The sequence below is a fragment of the Gastrolobium bilobum genome, unplaced genomic scaffold (assembly GCF_033153095.1).
Source record: "Gastrolobium bilobum isolate Gb01-03AN ecotype WA unplaced genomic scaffold, APGP_CSIRO_Gbil_v1 utg2393, whole genome shotgun sequence".
In the NCBI taxonomy this organism is placed as follows: Eukaryota; Viridiplantae; Streptophyta; class Magnoliopsida; order Fabales; family Fabaceae; genus Gastrolobium; species Gastrolobium bilobum.
This window is the reverse complement of record NW_026895746.1, coordinates 119,517-137,416: the sequence shown is the minus strand read 5'-3', so window position 1 is coordinate 137,416 and position 17,900 is coordinate 119,517. Positions and strand designations below refer to the sequence as shown.

Sequence of the window (17,900 nt, the reverse complement as noted above, 5' to 3'; positions counted from 1 at the left end):
TTGTAAAGTTCACCTAACTGCTTATTAGCACTGGGATTCTTATAGTTTTCCCCCTTCTAATCACGGTAAAGAAGTCTCAGTCACGTGAAAGCTACGTTGATGATGTCCTCTGGTTAAGATAAACAACTTGGAAAACGCATTTGTATATCAGCAAAATCTTTTTTTAGTTCCTATTGAAATCAGCCATATTTAAGGATAAATTTAAGGCATTATGCATATTCTTGAGGGAGAATAGAGATACTGTGTGTATATACTAAAACATCTCTTGTTTAAGAGAGCACACTTAGAGGAATGTGTCATAGAAATCTACTATAAAACCATTAATGCACTTCGTGTTGTTTTTTAAGTTGATATGTTTTGCACATAGGATACATATTCATATGATCTATCACCTTTATTCCCGACAACGCATTTTATTATTCGGAATCCACAAACTGGTCATGCTGGACTATAGAACAAGCAGCTAAGTATTACAAGGGTCCTTTGCAGTTTGTACAACACTACAACTAATTTATATGGATATGATCATAAATTTCAATGACCAATTTCAATTAGCTATCAGCCAGAGAGGAACCAAGCCCAATCTCAAAACCAAATGTAATGCAACTCAACTCATGCTTGTTTCCATCATACATCTTCATCTTCAAAGAATAAGAACCCTGCAAATGCAATACATGGTAAGAGCTATGACGTTGAAAATAAAAATAACAGACTAGCTTTAAACAGGAAAGGTCACAACATTGTATAATAAAACGAGAGTAGATCCTCTCATGTTAAATAAAACATGACATGGCCATGTGAGGAAATCATAACCAAACAAAGGTGGATTAATGATTATAAGGGAAATGAGAGAAAAAATATTGAAAGAGATAGTTACAAAATCATCACCTTTGATTCACCTTTATATGATTGTGATTTCCTCACATGACCATGTAATGCTTTATTTAATATGAGAGGATCCATTTACTAATAAAACACACTTAACAACATAATCCCCTGCTTTACCCTAAACTTAAATGCCTTCAGGGATGCCCATTGGCAATTACTCAGTTGGAACAATATACCATTTAAAAGTATAAGTCTAATTTAAAAGCTGATACAATTAAGGAAACCAAAAATGAGCATTGAACATGCTTATGGCAGAAGGGGTTAAATTAAAGGACAATGAACTATGAATTTGTCAACACAGCAATATAGCATTCACAAAATTTGAAAAATAAAAATAAAATAAACATTGATGAAAACATTAGTTGTTGTTGCCTTGCTGGACTAAATGGCAATAACGTTTTCTAAATGGCAACAAACAATATTTCAACACACTGAAACTGTCATTTCTATATTGGTTAAAGGAGCTAGTTATGGATCATTCATGAGGGCATTCACTAGGAAATTCATGTCATGTCAACCATATTGTGTTCACCCTCCAATCCCCATATATCAACAGAAAAGTATTCCAAATGATAAAACAATTAGCATACTAGTACTACTGTCTATGTATTGAACAAATACAACATGCTAAGACCCATCATCAGATTCCAGTTGTGTTCCAACAAATGTCAATCCCTATCTTAAGATGCCTATCTATATGCCATAACATGATTACAAGGGTCTCTTCCAAAGTTCGAATTAACATAGGAGAAGCCAACAATTAAGCAAGCGAAATTTTGGATCAGCTTCAAATCTGTACTTGCAAACATAAATAATTTCCTCTTCCCCCAAAATACATGCACGCATGCACAATCACTTGAAGGAATGAACAAAATATTGACTTACAGGTGGAGTGAATCCAGGTAAAAATTGTGAATGAGCAATCACAAAATCACCAACTGAAACTGGGCAAGATGTTTCTCCACAAAGGTCATGTGTCTCACTATGTATATGCCATCCAAAATACGACACATCAATCACAAGTTTCCCTCCAGATAATGCTTGACCTGAGCCATGAAATGCATGGATTAGATAAAAGAGGCCAATTCTTAATCCATCAAAACCTCATCTATCTCTACCAGGAATGTACCATTACACTAGATTCACATTCAAATTTCCAAATAACATTACATTAGATGCTCAAAATAGACACATAAATAAGTAAAACGACAAAATACAATAACCATTCGCGTAAAGAAACACAAAATACATGAAAATGCATATAATAACAGAAATTAAAAAAAGAAAGAAAAAAGAATAAAGGAAACACGTTAACATACGAAAAGCATATGAAGTTACATAGTACCTGTAGTAGCAGCAATGCTGAATGTAGCAGGTTGGCCTCTTGCAATTGGATCAGGAGATATTTCAACTCCTTTGACCTCAACATCATAGACAGCTTTCTTATCTGGCATAGCAAATTAAGTAATATTTAAATGAGCAATACAACAAGAATATACATCAAAACATTTGTACATTATTAAATTGTAAAACTGATCAAAGAGAAGAATCCTTGACAACCCAAAATAAATAAATAAATACAAAACTAATGAAAGAGAATCTACACTTGAAATAACTATTTAACATGTTAATTCCAGTTAGCAAAACTGATTATTCAATTAAACCAAACTCAGTTCAACTCTAATGATACATATAAAAAGCTCCCCAATGGTAAGTTTCCAAATTGAATAAAATTGATGGCACACAACAAATAAACATATAATATTCAGGCATGATGGTTGATGAAACCCAAAAACAAAACAAAAAAATAAGATAAAAAAATTTCTGAACACAGAAACCCAATTATTTCATCAACAGAAGCTACAGTTTTCTAGCGAAAGATTAAAACTTTAAAACACCCCTTCAAATCCTCGATCAAAGAATCAACATTCAACCAACTAGATAACAAAAATAAATTAAAAATCAAAACTTTGGTAGATATCTGCACAAACTAATGAAAGGGGTTAAGGAGAGAAACCGCAATAGTGAATGTCGGTGGCGTTGGCAGCGAACGCGTGAAGAAGACACAGGGTTGAAAAGAAGAAAAGCTTGAACCTTATCATCTCCATGGATTTAGATCGTTGTTTTGAACGTGTGGTGTGGCAATTGAAGATGAACAAGTTAAGGGTAACACTCTCGATGATAGCCTAACTGGCTTTGCTTATTCAGGTTAACTTCCCAATATTATTCTCTCAAGGACAGATAAACAAGACTAAAAAAAAAAAGTACTTAAATATAAAACTGTTAATTTTAAGAAAAGTAGTGTTTTAAATTTGGAAAACCGTTTATCATTTTAAACGACATAAAGTTATGTCATTTTAAGAAAGATACAGACATTAAAATTTGAATTTTAAATTAAAAAAAATCAAGCATTTTCTCTCTCCCATGATTTCTATTTTTCTGTGTCCATCTCCCCCCTAAAATGACATAACTTATGTCATTTAAAATAACAAACACCAAACCCTTTAACTTTTATTTAGCACGGGAAAACATTTTCTCCTTTTATCAAATATTTTCCATTAGCATAATTGTTACTTTTTTTTCGTTCAGTCGTTTTCTTTTTATATAATTCCGAGTTTTAATTTAAGAATATATTTTCTTAAAATTTATTATTGAAATTCGTGATTTCATATATAATGAAATGAGGCAAAAAAAATTAAAATATTATTTTAATAAATAATTACGAATACTTTCGAAACTATATACGGATTTATTGTACTCATTTACGTCCAAATTAGGCGTGACTATTCACTCCCACGTTAGGCGTGACTCCCAAGGCATTCACGCCTAAATAAGGAGTGACTCGTCTCGTATTGACACGTGACACAAAAAATTAAAAGATTAACCGTAAAACTTTAAAACTTTATAAGGCCATAACTTTTGACTCAGGTATCCGAATGAGGTAATTCTTTTTTTGATTCCACATAACTTTTCGAGATCTACGCAATAACATCTCATTTGATATTTTATCTCTCACAAATAGAATTCAAATTTACAACGCAAATTTACAACAACGATACTATAAAAATGGCACCAAGTGGATTAACTCATCTATAAATAAGATGGCACCAAATTTCTTATTAAATACAAAACGCAATCAGTTCCTATTAAATACAAAATGCAATCAACTCCTATAACATTAAATTCAAAATTCAAATAACCGCCAGAAAATTTATTTGAATTGGCGACAATCTGTAACCAACTCATATAATTACAGTGCAATCAGCTCCTATTAAATACAAAACACAATCAACTCTATTAAATACAAAAAGCAATCAACTTATTGGAGGTTATTTGAATTTTGAATTTAATGTTATAGTACCATTATTGGGCATGAATAAGTGCAATATATTCATAATTAGGTTCAAAACGGCAAATTATTAGTAATTATTTATTAAAAAAGCAATATTTTAAAAAAAAATTCATCTACAAAGTGTTTAAAAAAATAGTGTACAAGGTTATTTATTTAATTATTAAAATATATACAAATTTATATAATATTCTACCAAGTGTTTTGAATATTTATTTAATTATTTTCTTTATTAATACAGATTTTTGAAATTGATTTTTGAGTTTAAATCACAAATTAAATCTTTATTTTGTTTTTCTTATTAATAAAAAATTTTAAATTTTTTTTGGTAATACACTATGTAATTCAATTATTGCAAATTTGAATTGTGTTTGTGAGAGATAAAATATATCAAATGAGATATCATTGCGTATATCTCGAAAAGTTATGTGGAATCAAAAAAAGAATTACCTCATTCGGATAGCCGAGTCAAAAGTTATGGCTTTCCAAAGGTTCATGGTTCGTAAGTTGACTTTTTTTTGCCACGTGTCAACACCAGATGATTCACGCCTAAATTAGGCGTGAATGCCTTGGGAGTCACACCTAATTTGGGCATGAATAGTCACGCCTAATTTGGGTGTGAATGAGTGCAATAGATCCGTAGATAGTTTCGAAACAGCTATGTATTCGTAATTATTTATTAAAATAGTAATATTTTAATTTTTTTGTCAATGAAATGAAGTAGTCGGAATTTAGTATTAAAATATTTTCTTGAAGTTGATGCATAAAAAATTAAAAGAAAAAGTCGGTGGAGTTTTCTTTTTAATAAGAAAATATTATATTATAAATTTTATGTTTATAAATTCTTATAAATCAAATTATGTATTCTGAAAATTACATATTTAATATTTATGTTTTTCAAAATACATAATATCGTTTGTAAAAATTTATAAATAAGAAATTTGTAGGTATAACTCTTTCCTTTAAAAATCATTCATAAGTTGATAAAATCCACATGGCATTTCACATTGTATGCTTTGAAAATATAAATAAATAAATCACGCAGCAATAGATGATGTTGTAAATTTATATAACCCCTTACAAGTGTTCGTTTGTTTAAGAGTTTAGAAAGGTCAAAACCTCATGGACTATTTGGTGTGATGTATAAGACCTGATAGTATAAGCTTATACTATATGTTATGACATTTTCAGTTGTTTGGTGTGACCATCGTATAATATAAGCTTGATGTATAACTTAATCTGGCCTAAGTAGGGGATAAGGCCTGATAAGGGATTGATGTAATAACATTGTTGACTAGTGTAATTCTCAAAAATTAATATATTATTTTAATATTAATTAAAATAAAAATTAATTTTTCAATAAATTAATTTTTAAAATATTGAATATTTTTATTTTTATAAAAATTAATTTATGTTATGGACACACTGATCAATAAATTTTTATAAAAATTAATATCATATGACATTTTTTGAAGAATTATATAAATTCTTTATTAAAGGATAATTTTATTAAAAATTTATTTTTATCCTATATAGTATTATACAGTGCATTACCAAATATTAGATGATATTATCTTATACAATATATTATTTTATACAATACCGTACCAAACGCTGGATAGTATTAAAATTCAATCAGGTCTTATACAATCAGGCCTTATACTATCAGGTCTTACACTATCAGATTTTATCCTATACTATGCACCAAACATGCCCTCAGTACCGGTGGTTGGAACTAGGGTTGGCAAAATGGGCCAACCAGACTCAACCTGATTCAACCCGTGTTCAATCCAAAAAAAAAACGAGTCGGGTTAGGGTTGGCTCGAAAAATAAACGAGCCAGAAAACTCAACCCAACTCAACCCGAGTCGAGTTAGGGTTAGCTCGAAAAAATGAAAAAATAAATAAATTTCCATTGATGCTATAACTTCTAGATTTTTTTCCTAAATTATTAATTCATTCAATACAAAGACATTATATAGATAAACCATAGAAAATTCTTTTTGCATTTGGACTTGGACTTATTGGCAGTTGGCACCACATTCACACTGTCACACATACTATAAAAAAAGGTCCTTAATGCACGGTTTTGGACTTATTAGCAGCTGCAGGGTATTTTCGTTTGGGTCTTTGGAATTGGGATTTTAGGTTTTAGCTTTCCACTTTATCTTCATTAATTTTTATACTTTTATATTAAAAAAAACCATAACCCGCGAGCCAACTCGTTTGACCCGTGGGTTGCTCGGTTTTTTCGAGCTGAAACGAGTCGGGCTGACTCGAGTTACTAACTCATTTTTCCTAACCAAACCCAGCTCATTGTAGCCGAGTTACGAGTCAATCCAATGGGTTGGCTCATTTTTGCCAAGCCTAGTTGGAACTAATGTTCCAATTCTGAAAAGAAGTTTAGATCAAAATTGGATAATGCTTATACCGCCAGACTCAGAATTATGTTGAAATGGAATTTAATAGTATTGGTCCCGTTTGGATAGGCTTTTGAAAAGAGGACTTTTTATGAGTTGCTTTTTTAAAATAACTTTTTTTAAAAGTCAAAGTTATTTTGTGTTTGGATGTAATATTTGAAAAATGCTTTTAACTAAAAATTTCGTTTGGATGTTAAAATAAAAAAGCACTTTTTAATTATGCAATTACTATTATGCCCTTTGCTCTTTGACACAGTGAGAGTATTAGACGAAGAACCGAACAACAATGGCTTCCCCAAACACAATTTCAGGCACAACAGAGCACTCCCTTCAAATCACAAAATTGTAAAAATCACCAGCAACCTTGCATCAAGCACCAAGAATGATTCTCCTAAATTTTACAGAAAAAGAAAGAAAGAAAATAACAGCAAGATTTGATTTTATGCACCACATATGAATCTCATCGCTACAGTAAGAATCCCTAAATAAGATGTAAGGAAATGGAAAAAAAGCAGATGAACAGTGAAGAGAGAATACCAAGAAAAGAATGGAAGTAAGTGTGGCAGAGAAGGAATAGAAAAAATGAAGGACTAATGTGGATGGTAAAGGAAAGATGAAGAGTGGTAAAAGCAAGAAACCCAATAACAATTTGTCTCAACCTCAGAGGTTCTCGTCTCCGACGACAATCAAGAGGTCTCGGTCTTATCAGAGAAGGTTTTACTGAAATGCATATTATTAAATCTTGTGAACTGAAGATTTGTGAGTTCACTTATATAGTACATGGTGGAGAACAAAACTGAAGAAGACTATACATAAAGCTTTAAACTAATTACAACTACACTGTAAACAGAAACATAACTAACTCCATGAAACTAGGGACCAATGGAATCAATACACGTGGACGTAGAACTAATACACGTCATCTACTACATACTACAGCTACGTGATCTCAGTCTGTGAAGAAGCTTTATTTTGAGTTATATGCGTTGACACCCCCACAAGCGGGACGATGGATATCACAGAGGCCCAGCTTGGCAATCATATCAGCAAAGGGAGCTGGGTGGAGAGCTTTAGTAAACAGATCCGCCAGTTGAGCAGAAGAAGCAACTGGAAAGAGACGCAATAGACCAGACTGGAGCTTCTCTCAAGTGACATGAATGTCAATCTCGATGTGCTTGGATCTTTCATGGAGGGTAGGATTTTTGGCCATAAAAAATAGCAGACACATTATCACAATAGACAGGGGCAGGAGTGGAACATGAAATACCAAAATCTCGAAGAAGGTAAGTAAGCCACTGAAGTTCACATGTCATGGACACAAGAGCTCGATATTCAGCTTCACTAGAGGATCGAGAAACTGTAGATTGTTTCTTGGAGCGCCATGAAATTAATGAAGAGCCAAGAAAAGCACAAAAACCAGTAATCGAACGTCTTGTATCTAGGCAACAAGCCCAATCTGAATCAGTGAAGCCACTCAGCTGGAGGGAATTCGTGGAAGAGAAAAACAAACCAGTGGCTGGAGATCCTTTAATATACCGTAAAACACGGTTTGCAGCTAGAGAATGATCTGAAGTGGGAGCACTAACAAATTGGCTTAACTGTTGAAACAGGAAAGAAATATCAGGACGAGTGGTTGTCAAGTATAATAATCGACCAACCAAGCGTCTGTAGGAAGAAGCTTCAGACTCAGATAAAGGAGAACCAGTCGTTCGAGAAAGGCGAATAGAAGGGACCATTGGAGTAGAAGATGGCTTAGCACCAAGAAAACCAGTGTCAGATAGGATTTCCAATGCATATTTTCTCTGATTCACAACAATCCCAGTTCTATTACGTGATATTTCCAGTCCCAAGAAAAATCTCAAAGGGCCCAAGTTCTTGATGCGAAATTGGTTGTCTAATGCTGTCTTGACCCGTTGAATCTCAACATGACTATCACCTCCCAAAACAATATCATCTACGTAAATAAGGAGAGCAGTAAAACTATCAGCCTGACGATTAATAAACAAAGAAGGATCAATAGCAGACTGGGAATATCCAAGTGAAATCAACGAAGTGGTCAATTTTGAGTGCCATTGTCTACTGGCTTGTTTGAGACCATAAAGCGACTTGTGTAAGTGACAAACAGTCCGTGGAGAAGCGTGGATTCCAGGAGGTAAAGCCATGAAAACCACTTCATTTAACAACCTGTTGTACACCGGTATTGTTAACATTAATTATGATACTAAGCGCAGTTACAATCACAACAATTCATTTATAAAAATACGAATAAACTTTTTCCGTTATTACGCGAGTATTTAAAACAATAAAAAACGTATTAATTAAAAGTTGTGACCGTAACTGTAGACCCTTTGCAGAATACTTATTTAAACTACTCTTCTACTTATTTTACTTATTAAAAGCCACTAAGGGGTTCCCATAAACCCACTTAGCTAATTTCTCAATTTTACGTTTTCTACCTATCCGAACATGGTTCGGTAATTATTTTTCTGCGGACTCACCGCAAAAAACCAGACCTTCCTTTCTAGCTATGTTTTTTTCTTACTTAATTACCTTTCTAGGAAGCTATCGCACGCTTTATTTGGAGCTCGTTTGCTCCGATTATCGGCGTTTGAAGTTGGACAAGCAAAACTGTCAACCAACCCCAAAAAAGCTCTAAACATCCCTCACTCCATGAATTACTGCGAAAAATACTCTCATTCAATTGCTCTCAAATGTTTACACCACATAATAGACACCTCAAACTTCAATATGATATATCATACGCTTAATTTCACTGAGAAACGAAGTGGGAATAAAATTCCCAAAAACTGCCAGAAACAGCCCCTGCATAGGAGCGTTCTGGACAGTCCATGTTCACAGACTTCTACAGGGCTGCTTGCAACCCAGAATATTCTCAGATTTTGACACAATGTAGGGAACATCTCAAGCTTCAAATTGACGTATGGCACGTCCCTATCGGACCTCTGTGGGGGGAGATATGCTCTCCCAAAGTTCACCTAAATTCTGCCAATTCTACAGAAAATTGGCCAGAGTTTCCTTTATTTTTTCTAAAATCCCCAAATTTGCAATTGTTTCTAACACCTCAAATGTACCTAATAACCAATGGGTGGCACACACAAGGACCAACAACGCCTTGGGGCATGATAAACCTTTGGTTTACCATGTTTTTAGGCTAAATTATATGAGAAATATATCATAGATTGCATGGAATTCAAGGTTTTAAGACATTTAAGTCATAAGATAGGAAATTGAGCTGACGTTTTGATAATATTTGCATTTTGAAGGTAAAACCACAAGAATTGGTGCTAAAAGTGCTAAAGAAATCATGACAAAGAAGTAGCAGCTCAATATGGACAAAGAAGTAGCAGCTCAATATGGACCAAGGAAAGCCAAAATGATACAAGTCAAGGGCTAGAAGAGCACACCCTGTAGCGCGCTTGAGCGCCCAAACACGGACCAGACAACAAGATTTCACCAAGATTTGCTGAGATTTAATAAGGATTTGTCCAATTGTGATATGGAATGAAAACGGAAACAAATCAAACCAGATTTAAATAGAGAGTCATGGAAGATTGAAGGAAGATTACAAGAAGATTCAAAGCTCAAATCTCTCAACCAATCCACAAGATATTAATTGCAAAAAGGAAATAATTGTAGAATCAACGACAAATCTGATACGGATTCAGTGAAAGATACAATGAAGGATACAACTCCAATGGCTATAAATAGGGAGCTTGGGGTCACACCAATTCACAATTCCAGAGCATTACACCAAGACTGAAGGAGGAATCCTGTTGCGGAGCGCTGGAACACTGAGGAACCAAGTCAACATCACACCAATGGAGGCTTGGGGTTCTCTTTTCTTTATTGTTATTTTTCAATTCAGTATGCTAGAGTAGTCTTTTATGTAGTTAAGGGTAGATGGAACCCAATTGAATCTTTATGTTTATGAATTAAATTGTCTCTGAATCCTGTTCTCTTTATAATTGAATAAATTATCTGTTTTTAATGCTTTCTATGAGTTTGTTCCTTATAAAATGATTTTGGGGAATTGTATGACAATAGGGATGTTGGTGCATGAACCTTAACTTGATAATTTATCATAATCCTTGTGATCTAGGAATAGGAATAGGAATAGGAATAGACATAAGGTAATTATGCAATCTTGTAATTCTTGATCTTAATGCATGTATTCTTGGGGAATAATCGGGCAACTAGAGTTCTTTCAAGATTACATAGATTTAAGGTAACAAGGAATTGAGCCCTAATTAACTTAGAAAGAATTGATTGACAATATATTAAGAAACGGATTCTTGGCTATTTAATTCATAACATATTGAGGATATTTTTTTTTTTTTTTTTTGTAAATACATATTGAGGATAGTGGTGGAAGTCGAAACCTTAACTACGTTTTTTTTAAATCTTAATCAAACATCATCTTCACTCATTCTTTTAATTCTGAAATTTCATAATTGCATGTTCTTAATTGTTTTTAATTTTAAGTTCTTTGAACAACAATTCTCTTCATCTAAATTCACCATTCTCTCAAACCAAACCTTTGATTGTCCAACTAAAACGCAATTAGTGAACTAGTGCTTGAAATTATGATCCTCGTGGGAACGATCTCTTACTCAGTACATTTTATTACTTTCACGATCGGTGCACTTGCCGAGTCGCAATCAGGGCACTTACAACCCAACACAGTTTATAGTTATTACACAATATATATTATATGCCTCACTTTACAATTCCTTAACTTATTTCAAACACCAAAGTCCATTTACATGCAATTTCTCAATATAAGCATATAATCATAATCCTAAAATAGGCCTAAAGCCCTTCCATCATATTACATCAATATCCATGTATACTTACAACATCTCATACAAATATTACAACTTTAACTTACAAATTGAAACATAAGCTTAAATGACATAAACTACTAGACTTAGGCAAAACGACATGAATAAATACGACTATGAAACTCATCCTACATACATATGAGATGTTCATGCCTTAAGTCTAGCCTAGTCCAAGTGGCCATCAAAATGAAAAAGGTGCTAATCGTCCAATGACTCAACCTACGGGCTTCTTGCCCGCCGCTCCGGTGCCACTGCTACCTCTTGAAATAAAGCCCCCAAAACGGGGTGAGATATACGAATATATCTTAGTAACCCAGAGGTTCTGGAGAAAAATCCACCCAATGGCTCACTTCAATGCATATAAATAATATAAAACAACAACTTGAAAAACGGGATAAAACAAGGGATTTAGAGAAACTGGGAAATATTAGGATATAAAATACGACGAAGCTGGAATGGTAGCTACCAATACCAAGCAACGTCCTCGGCATATATAAGCCTATGGGTATCATCCAAGGCGTGTTCCTAGAACATCCAACCAAGGTACCTCTTCCATCCATATACACCCGAGACATTCCTAGTGTGCTCCTATCCGGATCACACACCACGACCCTATGTCAACTAGAACTCCCTCTGGGAGACCTATCCAGTGGAAGTTCGCAACGCCCGAGGGCTACACTGTCTATTGGCCAGAGACTCGGTACATAAGTACCCTCATAAATACTACATGCATGCTAATGTTATTCTACACTACTCATATACATTTCCTACCATCACCCTCAACGGGTATGGTGGAACACACAAGGGGAACAAGCCCCAGTACCAAGAGGTTACCTCGATATGTTCCTCCACTTAGCTCCACAGCAGCTTATTTTCTAAACTTGTTACTCAACAGAATGCCTACACAGAGGACATTCCCAATTACTCAAAACTCATACGAATACATGCAATTTACAACTATACAAGCATGATTCGACCACTTACCTCAATCCCACTTGGTCCAGGACCAAGGGCAATCCACCGACTCACGGTTCGGGGTTCAAATCAACGTACGGCAACTTACAACGACCATATACGGATCGTCAGAATACGGTAAACCATCAATTTCACAAAACGTCAAATTCTTCTATCCCACTAGCTAAGATCAATCTAATATATACCAAAATACTTTAATACATATCGAAAATCCAACAAAACAACCACTACCTATTTAACCAAGACAGGTCCAGGACCAGGGATTCACACATTTCATCAATCTTCTACTAACTCACTCATGACTTAACCACTTAGATCACTTAATATAAACTTCATAACATCATCTAAACATATAGAAACCAAAGTCCACTTAATTATACATCATACAACCGAAATGGCCTATTTCAAGGTTCATGATTTTCTTTCAAAGTATAACCATGTTTTTATGACTTGAACCATCAACAATCATCCAACAACTTTTAATTTCATTTAGACATATGCACAACACTTAGACTACCACTTTAGAGACCACATGACCAATGCACTCTTTGCATTTTAGGTCAATCCATAATTTGTTTAACTTCAATCCAAAGGATTCTTGAAAACAACAATCACTGAAGACTTGAATATCGTCAATACAACACCAAGTCACAACATATTTAAATGACAAAAATGCATCTAAAGCCAGCCCCTAACATGCTTGACCTAAGGTGAATAGAGACTAGGTTATATTCCTAAGGTCAAGGGCTTTGATTTTCATGAAGATAACTTAAGTGTTTCATGGACCAAAACTAGATTAAATGAGCTTGACAATTCTTCACATGGAGTTTCCTTTTCCTCTGTTTTAAGCGGCTGGTCGAGGGAGGTAAAAAGAAATGGACCGACTTGGATTTTTTTTAAACAACAAGGATCTTATTTTATCCTTTCTATTTGGTCCCACCACCGTGTTACTTCATTTCCTTGGAAAAGAAATGGACCGACTTGGATTAAAAGAATTAGGGGACTTTACATTATTTTATTCTTTTTGATTCTAAAACCTTGCTACCTAGACTCTAATGGTTATAAAATTGCTTCTCCACCTAATAAAATATTAAGTAGCGTGGGTTTTGTGCACACCATCACCGACTTGGAAAACCACCAAGGTATACCATTTAGTTTATGATTTCCTCTACATAATTTATTGTATACCTTTTTTATTTAATTGTTTTTTTTCTTTAACTTTTCAACACCTTTTTACTTAATTCACATTTATCAATTCCTAGCTATCTTCATCAATTAATTTAGAGATAAGGCAACGTTGCAGCAAGCACTAAAATAGCCAACCAAGTAAAATTAATTGGTAACAAGGTTAACAACAATTTGTCAATTTACCGTTTTACGTATTTTGACCCATTTAATCCTCATTTAATGTATTAATATATATTTTAGAAATGGGAGGTGTTATAATCACCCCACCTTTTAGAATTTTGTCCGCAAAATTAATTCATACCTGTCCGCTAACTCAGGATACAGCCGGAGAATCTCGTCCTCCCGCTCCCAAGTAGCCTCCTCAGGTGTACGTCCTTCCCACTGAATCTTTAACATTGGAATAACTTTGCTTCTAAGCTTCTTTTCACTGCGGTCGAGAATATCAATAGGACCTACGAGAGTCTTTAAATTCTCCCGAATTTCAATGTCATCCGGTATCACCACATGTGATTCATCTGGAATATAACGCCGCAGCTGCGATACATGAAAAACATCATGCAAATTTGACAACTGTGGGGGCAAGGCAAGCTAATAGGCCACTAATCCCACTCTTTTCATTATCTGATACGGCCCAATAAAACGAGGACTCAGCTTCCTCACGCCCAATGCACGTCCAACACCCGTAACTGGAGATAACCGCACAAATACATGATCACCTTCTTCAAATTCCAGCGGTCTGTGTCTATTATCATAATAACTTTTCTGCCGATTCTGTGCCTGTTTATGTTTTTCTCTGATCATTTCTATATGTGCTGTAGTTTTCTGCACAAAATCCGACCTAAATCTCTATTTATCACCTACCTCACTCCAACAAGTAGGAGTACAACATCTTCGTCCATACAATGCCTCATACGGTGCCATGCCCAGACTGGAGTAAAAACTATTATTATAGGAGAATTCCACCAATGATAAATACCTGTCCCAAGTAGTACCCTGCTCCAATGTGCAAGCTCTCAGCATATCCTCAAGTGTCTGTATGGTCCTCTCAGTCTGGTCATCAGTCTGCGGGTGATACGCAGTGCTCAGCCTGAGTGCCAAAAGCCTGCTGCAAGGCTCCCCAAAAACGAGAAGTGAATTTCGGGTCCCGATCACTAACTGGTATCCCGTGGAGCCTTACAATCTCCTTTACATATAACTTAGCTAGTTTCTCCGTAGAGAAGTCCACTCGCACTGGCAGAAAATGTGCAGACTTCGTAAGCCTGTCCACTATAACTCAAATCGAATCGTGACTAGCCTGAGTCTAAGGCAAACCAACAACAAAATCCATAGAGATGCTCTCCCATTTCCACTCTGGTATATCTAACGGCTGAAGTAAACCATCAGGTTTCTGATGTTCTATCTTGACTTTCTGACAAATTAAGCACCTTGATACATACGCAGCAACGTCCCTTTTCATCCCAGGCCACCAGAACTTAGTTTTCAGATCTTGATACATTTTTGTGGCACTTGGGTGGACAGCATACTGACCCTTATGGGCCTCAGTCATTACCTCCTCTGCTAACTCCTTGGGTACAACAATCCTGCCCTGATATAACAATAACCCCTGTTCATTCAAAGATATCCCACTCTGCCCTTTTAAATACTTGATACTGTCATTACATACCTGTGTTTCTTTAATCTTCTCATGTAATTCATTTTCCACCCGTAAACATTCAAATTCATCCATTCTACCTGCAAAGATCTTCGTCAGTTTCAAATTTTGGAATTGATCAATCAATTCATTATCCCACAACATCAGCTGGGACACACTAACAGACTTCCTACTCAAGGCATCTGCCACCACATTAGCTTTACCCGGATGGTATTTCAGCTCAAAATCATAATCCTTTAAAAATTCAACCCATCTACGTTGTCTCATGTTCAGCTCTTTCTGATCAAACAAATACTTCAAGCTCTTGTGATCACTGAACACGACAAATTTAATCCCATACAGAAAATGCCTCCAGATTTTTAAGGCAAATTCAATGGCAGCAAGCTCCAAATCGTGCGTCGGATAATTTTCCTCATGAGGCTTCAACTGCCTCGAAGCATAAGCAACCACTCTCCTCTCTTGCATCAACACACACCCCAAACCTTTCTTAGAAGCATCACAGTACAATTCAAACTCGCCTTCCGGATCGGGGAGGGTTAACACTGGAGCAGTAGTCAATTTCTCTTTAAGGTCTAGAAAACACCACTCATATTCCTGGGTCCACACAAAAGGAGTATCCTTTCGTGTCAATCGGGTCAATTGCAGCACCATTGTGGAAAACCCCTTAATAAACCTCCGATAATATCTAGCAAGACCTAGAAAGCTCCGGATCTCAGTAACAGTTTTCGGTCGTTCCCAGTCAATAACGACATCAATTTTATTTGGATCTACTGCAACACCCCTATCGGAGATAACATGGCCCAGAAATTGGACCTCAGATAGCCAGAATTCACACTTTGACGGCTTCACATACAACTTTTTATCCTTTAATATCTGCAATACAGTCTTCAGGTGCTCACTATGCTCCTCTCTGCTCTTAGAATAGATCAAGATATCATCGATGAACACAATTACAAACTGATCCAAATACGGTTTAAAGATACGATTCATATAGTCCATGAACACCGTCGGGGCATTCGTAAGCCCAAAAGGAATCACCTGATACTCGGAGTGTCCGTATCTAGAACGGAATGCCGTTTTAGGCACATCCTCCGGCTTAATCCGAATCTGATGGTATCCGGACCGGAGATCAATCTTAGAGAACACACAGGCACCCCTCAACTGATCCACCAAGTCATCAATACGCGACAATGGGTACCTGTTCTTAACCGTAACTTTATTCAATTGCCGGTAGTCAGTACACAATCTCATGCTTCCATCCTTCTTTTCACGAATATAACTGGTGCTCCCCACGGGGACACACTAGGTCTGATAAAATCCTTTGCCGACAACTCCTCCATATGCTTCTTCAACTCAGCCAACTCCAGCAGTGACATCCAGTATGGAGCCAAAGAAATAGGCCCCACACCAGGCAACAACTCAATCGAGAACTCAATCTCTCTCTCAGGTGGAAATTCTGGTATCTCATCAAGGAACACATCCATAAACTCATTAACCAACGGAATCGTAGAAATTTCAATCTCCTTACCACCCAAGAAAATATAACCCTGATCCCCAGCCTTCAAGGCTTTAACAGCTTGACACATAGAGAAAAAGGGAGACGGAGTAACCGAGGGCTTCTCATGAGACAATATTAACCTCTTGCCGCAGCAATCAATCATTACGCAGTTTTGAGACAACCAATCCATGCCCAATATCAGATTAACAGAGGCCAGGGGCAAGATAATCAAATCAATAGTGTAGCCCCTACCTTCGTAGACAAACCCGACCTCTTTACAAATAAAGGATGAATCACTAACCTCTCCTGTAGCCGTAGTAATACTCGTAGGGGGAATCATCTGTGATACTTTTAACCCCAACCCCTTAGCAACATATTTTGCCACGAACGAATGCGTAGCTCCCGAATCAAACAACACAGACAAATCAATATTTGAGATAAAAATTATACCTTTAACCAGATTAGGTGCCTTCTCAGTTTGCTGAACATTTGTAGTATAGACATGCCCAACCGTAGGAGCAGATGGCAAGGCCTGTAGATTCGCAGCCTGCCCAGTATTACTACGAAAACTGTTGGCAAAATGCCCAACCTTACCACACTTAAAGCAAGAATTTGGAGCCACAGTACAAGGGCCCTGATGGAACCTCTTACACTTATCACATCTAGGATTAGAATTCCCGTCATTGAATCCACTCCTTTGACCACCACCCATCTTGAACTGACCCGGAGGCTGCCTTACCTGCAACCCTTACCTCTATTATTATTCTGATGGTAACCACCTCTGTTATTATTACCAGGAGGACCAGATGTCCTCGTAGAACTAGATTTCGGATATCTATGTAAACACTTTCAACCCGCTTGCACTGGGTCACTAGATCTGCAAAATTCCTCACAGCAGTATTAGACATTCTTTTAGCAATCTTGTCATTCAGACCCCTCTGAAACTTAGCAGACAGAAATTCAGGAGTCGACAGAACACCCCCATAATTTGCAAACTTCACTAATTCATTGAATTTAGCCACATAAGCATCAACAGTCATGGTACCCTGTACCAATTTCTCAAACTCACC

The 17,900-nt window shown here is 35.9% G+C and overlaps 1 protein-coding gene across 1 annotated transcript; it reads right to left on the bottom strand.

Moving 5' to 3' along the window:
* Positions 1-320: 320 nt before the first annotated feature.
* LOC133295600 (uncharacterized) lies at positions 321-3,113 on the bottom strand. Its single transcript, XM_061494439.1, has 4 exons — positions 2,906-3,113; positions 2,234-2,335; positions 1,774-1,934; positions 321-659 (listed from the first exon to the last, which is right to left on the bottom strand). The coding sequence occupies exons 1-4, from the start codon at positions 2,994-2,996 to the stop codon at positions 552-554; spliced, it is 462 nt and encodes a 153-aa protein (XP_061350423.1). The 5' UTR covers positions 2,997-3,113; the 3' UTR covers positions 321-551.
* Positions 3,114-17,900: the final 14,787 nt, after the last annotated feature.

Coding starts and splice junctions, on each gene's coding strand:
- LOC133295600 (XM_061494439.1), bottom strand. CDS start 2,996: ATGGAGATGATAAGGTTCAAGCTTTTCTTCTTTTCAACCCTGTGTCTT. Junction 2,336..2,905: donor CACCGACATTCACTATTGCG/GTTTCTCTCCTT, acceptor TTGCTATGCCAG/ATAAGAAAGCTGTCTATGAT. Junction 660..1,773: donor TACCTGGATTCACTCCACCT/GTAAGTCAATAT, acceptor TTGCATTTGCAG/GGTTCTTATTCTTTGAAGAT.